Raw genomic sequence first — 9,177 nt, 5'->3', positions numbered from 1 at the left:
AGCGGCTGCCGAGTGGCCCCCTAATCTTATTCAGCCTTTCCAGGGCTGGAGACGCCATGTAGATCAACCAATTAGACGAGTTATGCCACAGTCAGAAGCGTAATATGGATCTTCCTGGTAGGCCTACCGACACCGGTGAGAGGATACTCTCTATTGGAGCGATTTGGGAGTATCAGGATGCAATCGGATACTACAGCAGATTAGAAGGAAGATAGAGAGCTTGGTTCAAAGGGTGAAAAATACTACACACCCTTTTGGAGAGTTGAAAGGGTATTATTATTATTATTTTTAAAAGAAGGTTTTAATATGGAGACGGTAAAATGAAAACTGTCGGGCAGACATGGCTCAGATTTGATTATCAGTTAGTTTTAAGCAAGAGGTCTGAGGCAAAAGGCAGATTGCAACATGAAGCCCCATGTTTCCAAGTGTTGCTAAATTTGGGATGGGAGTGAAGCCAAACATTTTCTCCAACCGTAAACGCCCAAAACCTGTGCCATTTTTTATTTTTTTTAAAGAGAAAAGTGGATGGGACGCTGCTTAGCAAGAAATAAACCGGGGACTAACTCCGTGTTGTCAAGTTGAAAGAATGGGAGTCTGATTCACGTTAAGACTTGAAAGCTTCATAAATAGAAAGGTCAAACGTTGGAGCTGATCATGTAGCTAGGTTATATTTAACATCTTAATTGATTCAATAAATGGATGTGTGTGGCGCCACCTGTAGATTACTTCAGAACCCGCTGTACAAGCATATTAGTTACACTTGGTCCATTTATAGGTGCAGATAAGGCCATGTGTGCGTGCATTACAGCGTGTAAGCGTCAACATACAATATCCTCTTTATACACCATGAGCTGTAAATAGCCTTTATGAACAACAACAAAGACTCAAAGGCATGTGTTGAAGCCAGATGAATAACAATACAGCAGTCAAGTGAAAAGAGCTTTATAGAGAAAATGTTCACTTTAAAACATGTTTTACAGATTGGAGTTTAAAAAAATAAAACCCACATAAAAGTAAAATAAAGCCCCTTTTGCTGGAAAGAGCAGAGTTGATCTAAAAATTAAAAAAGTTGGTGCCCTGTGTTTGTTTCAATGTTGCTGGTGGATTTTATAGCTAAAGTTGATGTTCTTTTCAGCAGAAGTACCTGAAAATTTGTTTACATTGTTAGGAGCACCATATAAGCACAATTGCATAACACAAATCTGGAAAGTATCATACGTTTTTGAAGTCGTCGTTTTATCTTTTCGTCATTCGAGATTCACTGCCAGTCATGTTGTAACTGCGTCGGCAACATTGCAACCACTTTCAGAATATTCAGAACAGCTGAGAACAAAACTGTCACATCAAAGAAAAATGTTGAAATTTAAAAAGACCTTTAAAAAGAGGCCTTAAAGGCATGACTTAATAAATCCTCAAATTGGTGAGATCATTTACAAACGACCTGAGTATATACACAATGATTTTTAACCTAATTCAGATTTTCTTAAAAGAAATGTCCTCAAAAAATGTGAACTGATTTTTTTTTTTTTTTCTTCCACATAGTTTTTACTCAGTAACGTCGCCACCTGTGAGCGTACTCCTTGAGGCCACGATTGCCAGCCCATTCATCACGACCGTTTCCACCTCGGCTGTCGTGGTGACGGTTGCCACTACTCCTGTCATTCTGGTGGTGGTAGTTCTCCCGGCTGTGGCTGTGCTGCTGGTGACGACCGGAGCCGTGCTCATCCCAGTGGCGCTGGCTTCTCCCGCCGCTGTTCATCTGGGATCGATCATGCCTGTAGTGATCGCCGTCCTGCTGCCTCAACTCCTCTCTGCCAGAATTTCCAACAGCGGGTGACTGCCGCTGGAAAGATTTGGAAAAAGCGCCGTTAAGCTGCTCGAGCTGCTGCATATGGTGCTGCTGCCACATGTTGTTCCTCTGTGGATGTAGAAAAAGACAGGTAGCGAGGCGTTGAGTTTTTGTTGTTTGTTTTTTGAGTTTTTACTTTGTAGGCCGAGAAATAGTGTTACCATGACGTGCTTCGGGAGACTGTCAGGCGATGAAAATGACCTCTGCATTTGGTGTGGAGGTGTGTATGGAGGAGAACTAAAGTGGACTGGCATCCTTTAAGGGAATAAAAAAATAAATTGAAAAATGTCACATTTATTAAAAAGTTTGTTCCAAAACCATTGTTTCTCATATTTTCATTTACATCGATACCACTATTAAACAGAAAAGATTTCAGTAGTGCACAAACACAAGATTTACATGAAAGATATTTAGAACAAACTTTAGCTCCTTTATACAGAAAAGAACAACATTTGCCCTTAAGAGCAAGACGTTGGTGAGTGTTTGTGCATTTGATTGGGTGAAGTTCAGTTTGGTCCTCACATATATCTTCAATGGGTTATTCCTTTAAACTAATCAATACAAAGAATGAAAGCTTCACAATTTACACAACATGCCACAGAATCAGTGTCTGTACACTGCTTCTGTTTTCATCGCACTTTTGTAGCACACAAAAAACTTATTTGCTGCAAGTTCTGTGCTAGAGGTAGCGGTTTTGAATGAAACTGAAAATGAAAAAAATAAAATATCACCATTTATGAATCACAGAACATGGGGTTAACTTTTAAGAATTTTTTTTTATAAACTTATAAGGTCCACCAAAGACCATGCTGTTTCTAAGAATTTGGTTAACGGGGGAAAGAAACACATTGACAAGTGGTAACAACTTATTCTGAAAAACAGAATAAGTTGGAGCAAATGAACCTGTAACTGGACTAAACGGAGTAACTAAAGCTAGTTAGTTACTTAAACTAGCTGTACTCTTTCAAAATAATAACAATAATAAAAAATAAATACACACTCTGCCAAGTACAGGGTACTGGTTGCATTGGTATGTATTTTTCAGTTAGTAGCACAGTCACTAAATTTAGGTGCATTTTTGCAGTACAACATATTCAAAAACAAGTCATTTTCATGACTTGCCATTCAAATTGACAGCAAAGTCAGTAATATGGATAACAGTGAATCTGAACGTCTGGTTTTACCTGAATTTTATTACATAAAACTGCAAATAAAATGGCAGTGTTAAGTATTGATTACAAATATTGATATTATTCATCTGTTGCAGACCAAACTGTGATTTCTTCCTCAGCAATAAAAAGATAAGAGTGCATATTTTTGACTGTAAGCACATAAATGAGCCATTAAAAAAAAACAACAAAAAAAAAAACTCCAAAAAAATAAAAAATTCTACCCAGTCTTTATCAAAGGTACAACATAGGTAATAGAAGTGACTGAACACAAAGATAAAGGACGAAACTGCTCATTATGCATACTTGTCTGTGTGCTCATGTACTTATGACACATCAGCAGCGCTGGCTCAGTTACTGTTCCATTCTTAAGAGCGCAAAGAGGCAAGTATGATCAACGGGCCTGGATATGCTCTTTCTTTGGCTATTCTATCAAGTTTCTGGACTTAATCCCGAAAGATATCACACACTGCACAGGCTAACCACCAGAAATAAAAGGCAAAAGTGAGTGCAGAAAGTTACTGTTTTTTTAATCCACCATACATTTCCTGCAAAACATTTTCGGATGTTTTTCAGTAGATCTCAAAACTCAAAGCAACTATGCAGTCCATTCATTTTAGAAAAAGAGAGATTAAAAGCAGAGTTTCTACAGGTTTCACCAACTCAAACTGATGATTTGATGTTCATGTGAAGAGCAAACTTGTATTTATAATAGTACAATTTGTTTTATGCAAACGACTCTGCAGTATAGTTTAGATTTACAACCTGAGCACCAACCAAATATTTGGGCTGAAACTTGTCAAAACTGTTTCCTTGATGTTAGGGTAGGTCTTCTGTGGTGCGTTTTTAATAAGCCTACAATACATACAGCACAGTGAAAACTAAACAAAACAAGAATGCATGTTGTCCTTATTGTTGTGTTAATCTATTTATTAAAGTCTAAATAGATGAGTAGGTAGTTTATCCTGATGAAGAAAGAAAGAATGTAAGGTGCAGAAGTTAATTAGACTGAAACAAGCACAGCGCACTGGCCCTGTCCTGCTCTGCTCTGCTCCCATCAATCACTCAGCCCAGAAGATTTGCTATTGACTCACCCCGTGGTTACAACATGTGACAAAATGGAACATGAAGACGACAAACAAAAGCTAAAAGTGAAAGAAGTTACACGACTAAACCAACAGAATGCAAAGTCAGAGGCCTGGAAGTATTTTAAACTGGTTGTTGATCTCTACAAGACATGCACTGGCTTCACTGAGTGCACCAAATGCGTTGCTTTTCTCTCCTATGTCGGGTTTGCTTTGGGCTCGAACCTCTAATTGAAGTTAATTAGTAGGGTTGGATCAAGCTCGGACACAATTTCTATGGTCCTGGGCCGGGTCAGATTCTTTAGGCCCAGTCGAAATTTTACTCTGCAGGAGGAGACACTACAGTCCCCAGTGATCCTCTTAACCATCCTCGCCTCCATCTTTAAATCAGGAGTACTTGCTGATAATTTAACAACCAATGTATTAATTCCCTGTGTTTGTTAGGTGATAATCACGTATGCTTATTTTAATTAAAATTTTACTGGTAATAACTTGTAACCATTTGTGCAAAAATACTTGACATTTCTTTACCTGATGTCCTGTGTCGTCTTAACACTCTCATAAAAAAATAAGAGGAGTGGGGGCATAATATACGGGGCAATTATGTATTCTTACCTTTGGCCATGAGGATTTGGGGTATTTGCAGGACTAGAATTCTGGGAATTTCCTGGACTGCTATGACTGCTACCTATGAAAAAAGTGGTTTTAAAAAATTAAAATGTTACATTCTAGGTTTATGTTTTAAATTTATCCTAAAATGTTTTGTGCTGCTTTATACTTAATTAACAGGGGTAAAAAAAAAAAAAAAATCTGCTTTTTGAAGCACATTCAGAAACTGTCTTTTCTTCTTACACAAATATAGTAAAAATTATTTATTTATACTTTTATTGCCACTGAATAATTCCAAAGTCATAAAAGTATATATTGCTTTTACTAACAAAACAATATAGTTTGTACAACCTTCTGTCTATATTTGTTTTTTTAATATGTTTATGCGTGACAGTACCAACAAAATATTATATTTTGCTAAACTTTGGTCATTAATTTGAGAAAAAAAGTTTTATTTACAGAACATTACTACTTACCATGCAACGAAAATCTGCATAAAAATCACGATAGCAGCACTCTCATTCAGTAGCAGCATTAATGCAATTGGTGAACATTGTTTCAAGCGTTCCTAGCCAAAATTGCATTCTCTACATTTTAAGAGGCATAAAAGCCTCCTCAGGAGAGAAGCTTTTAGGCCAAAGTAGTAGTTATATTAATCTGTGTTATGGAGTATTAGTACACTAAAAATGTCAGATTAATCATATGTTTTAATGCACTCACGTTGACAAGCCTAAAATGTATCTATCTATGACAAAATATTAGCACTTCTGCTAGTTTCTATTCATTTCAGGGACCTTTGTGGATTTTTCATTCATTAATAAATGGGTACCAGCAATTTTGTCCATGAGTGTATGGTATATTGAATGATTAAAAATGTTACATTGCATTTTGTATCATTATTTCTACAATAAATGAAACTGATGTTTCTTCTCCAATTTAGCAAATAGAAATAATTTTCATAATTCTAACTAGTCTAAAACAGGACAAGTTTATTTCAGACAGCGAGAAAGAAAGCATTCTTACTATGTGAATGTACACAAATGTACATATTTTTATTCATATGCACAGACATATGTTCTGGTAATTTTGTAGCATTCCATGTATCCTCACATAACTACATAAATTAAACATATTGAAATGTAACTATTTCCGATTTTTATTAACTAACTTAAAACGTAAAACAATTTACTAAGTGAGTTGTTTAAACCTCATCTATTGATGCTGTAATTTAATGCAAATATCGATAAATTAATTCTAATTTGCTGTCGCATTATTTACAATGACTTGAGATGTTAAACGAAGCTCATAAAAACAACTGATTTCTCACCCGTTCTGAACTGGACTTGGATCGTTTTCCCATACAGCGATGTCCCGTTTAGAAGTTGCATGGCATAAGGCACGGACACCTCATGTTTATAAACTGCAAAGCCAAAGGTTTTCTGTTTCCCATCCGAATCTTTAGGGATTTTAGTTCGGATGAGAGGTCCAGCCTGCAAACACAACCACTTTCTGTCACAAACAAGGATGCAAAAACGTATAAATTACACGCTAACAGAATAGCTTTAGTGTACATAATAAAAATGTTAAAAAAAGAAGAAAACTTAAAGAAAGCTTAATATAATATCAGGTTCGTAAATTACAACTCTGGCCTGTCTGTCCTCAAACATTTTCTCGGGATTAGCATTAGCCTGCTGTTACAAACAAACAGGACATCTGCTAGCTTGTGGCTAACAACAGCAGCACCTGTAAAAACAGCTCGAACAGGAGTTCCTCCGTAACTCTGGTGTCTAAGTTTCTTATGAAGAGAGTGCGATCCGCTTCGTCTTCTATACCCATCGTATTTGAGGTGCTTGTGAAACTTTTTGGTAAAACAAACAAACACAGACACTAGCACGAAAAACACCGTGGCATTCAAAAGTAACCACCTCTGTTTTCTTCTTCCTGAGCCGTCTTCATTGCGGAAGCGTTACTGCCACCAACTGGTAAGGAGTGTGGACAACATGACAAATAAAATAAAATAAAATAAAATAAAATAAAATAAAATAAAATAAAATAAAATAAAATAAAATGAAATAAAATAAAATAAAATAAAATAAAAAACATTATTTCATTTATGTATTATTCATATTTTAAGCATTACTTGTTATTTGTTCAGTTTAGAGTTTCAAGTGTTACTTGTTAAAACCGATTTTAGATGCACTCTTACATGTACAGTTTAAAATAAACATGTTTCCACCACATCTTTCCACTGTTGGTGTGAGGAGTGGCTATTTCGAAAGCAAAATCAACCTTCCACTTAATAAATGGGGGTATTCTGAATTGTTTTAATTTTTCAGTGGGGAATCCGACTTCAGAAGGCATTCCAGTTAATTTTTTTGACTGGGAAGTTGGAATTTCCCAGTTCTGAGTACAACAGGAAAGCAGCATAATCCTTCCCTATACTACTCCTTGAGCCTAAAGCAAACCGACATGCATACCACTGCTTAGTGCACTGGAGTGTGTAATGTAAAACTTGTGTGTCAGCACACAATGTTTTAAAGAGCAGTATTATGTATTTTCCAGGGACATAGTGTCGGTTTATATCAAAATTAATGTTGCTTTCAGTTGTTATTAAAAAAAGCTGTTTATATCAAACATGACTTAAAAGAAATTTGACTTCACAATTTAGCACCCTGAAACTGGACCTCTATCAATTAAAGAAGCTACTGCTCTTTCCGATTCTCTGCCTTTAGCATGTCATCACAGCAACCTTTCTCCAATAATCCTTTCACAATATTATTTTGCCAGCATTTCACCAAGAAGCTGCTTGTGTGATGAGCTCAGCATATTAGCAGTTCCACAAAATGTGTTTGCTGCTGCTGCTTGTCTGAAGGAGCTGAGCGGGGGATTCCCAGAAATTAGACCATGAAATTTAGAGGTTGTCTTCTGCTGTCTGAATGAAATCAAGGAGCCCTGGTGGCTTAAACGTGGGAGACAAAAAAAGAGGAAATGGGCTTTAGAAGTAGATATTTGCTGTGACAACTGAGTCTGACTTGACTGAGTCAAGTGGTTATTCTCTTTATAGTGGTTATTCTCTCTTTTTCAGCGATCAGCTGTAAAAAGAATATAAATACCACTTGTATCTAAAGCTTTCATATTAAAGCAGGTTTTATGTTTAAATAAGCATTACTTTGAGAAAGCAATTTCTATGTTTAACCCTTCTGACATGGTTGCCCAACTTTTTTTAATGACTTTGCCTTGTCATCTGTCCATTCATTCATCCATGTGGACTGTGACCAACTGTATTGTCTTGACAGCTTTTGAGTTTTGAATGAAGATGTAAGACTTAGCATTAGACACCTAAATCCATGTGTTTAGTGAAATAACAAACTACTTGGTGTGTTCTGTAGATTTAACACACCTGGGCTGTAAACGAAAAGTTTACTCTGTGAGGTAGATTGCCATTTGGTTTATGAAAAAAATATTTAGAATTGGAATGTATTGTTTATCACTGTAGACATGTATAATGAGAGAAAAGGGTTAATTAAAGGAGCTTTTCACACTACAGGGTGATTTATATCGTTCCAAAGAGGTTTGCAGCATTAATTTGCCCTATTCACAATGTTTATCCCTCTTCTCTAATTGAAAAGGACATTTTCATTTCCAGAAATGTTACAAGACTGACAAAGGTTATAGTCCTTAAAAAAAATTAATCCGGATTCACACTGGTGTTCATGAGACCTTGAATTGCTAATTGTTTTGTGGTGTTTTAATCATTTTTAATGTACTCTCTTTACATGTAGAATGCATTTTTAACCCTGTTTTAACTGCTTTCCTGTGCTTATATCTAGCTGTCACATTATTATTATTATTGTTTTTACTTTTTAGTTTACCCTGATTGGGTCAGTTCCTTAAATTGTCCGGAACCAAGTGCCTCTAATGTCCATGATGTGTCTGACTGTGGAGGTCGAGCGAGCAATTTTAGAGGCTTTGCTCTCATTGTTATCAGATGGATTCTCGTGTCCATCCTCCATGTTAATTAGATCAATTTGTCTGGTAATGAATTTCTCCTTCATGCCTGAGAAATATCTTCACGGATTCTGCCATGGTGGCGTTGGGGTAGCGGTGCGCGGGGTAATATTAGATGCAAATTAGGCCGCAGTGAGAACTGTGGCTCATTTCCATATTTTCTGGTTTAATTTAATATGAAACATCAAAGTGAGGGGAATGCAACAGACATACACACTAAAAATCTACACCTTATGCTTATGAACATATGTTTTACATGCAAGGCAGAGTTTTGATTGCATTTTTCATATGGCAGTAAGCTCCTCAGTGTAAGCGGTGGGCTTAGTTGTTAACACATGCTCTTCTGCATGTAAATCTCCAATGCAACACGATGCTTATAGTTTAATATTATCAAAGGGGAGCAGTAAAACTCAACCATAAAATTCACACCTGTGTAGTACTGCAATGAAAACCCTTC

At 36.4% G+C, this 9,177-nt stretch overlaps 1 protein-coding gene across 1 annotated transcript; it reads right to left on the bottom strand.

The window, feature by feature from the left end:
- Window positions 1-926: 926 nt before the first annotated feature.
- rbm7 (RNA binding motif protein 7) lies at window positions 927-6,631 on the bottom strand. The gene is made up of 5 exons (XM_015028606.1): window positions 6,456-6,631; window positions 6,040-6,202; window positions 4,719-4,791; window positions 2,011-2,104; window positions 927-1,918 (listed from the first exon to the last, which is right to left on the bottom strand). Exons 1-5 carry the CDS (start codon window positions 6,546-6,548, stop codon window positions 1,550-1,552), a joined length of 792 nt encoding a protein of 263 aa, XP_014884092.1. The 5' UTR covers window positions 6,549-6,631; the 3' UTR covers window positions 927-1,549.
- Between the last annotated feature and the right edge of the window lie 2,546 nt (window positions 6,632-9,177).

The sequence above is a fragment of the Poecilia latipinna genome, unplaced genomic scaffold (assembly GCF_001443285.1).
Source record: "Poecilia latipinna isolate Pla-1442-1.1 unplaced genomic scaffold, P_latipinna-1.0 Scaffold129, whole genome shotgun sequence".
In the NCBI taxonomy this organism is placed as follows: Eukaryota; Metazoa; Chordata; class Actinopteri; order Cyprinodontiformes; family Poeciliidae; genus Poecilia; species Poecilia latipinna.
This window is presented reverse-complemented; position numbering and strand designations above follow the sequence as displayed.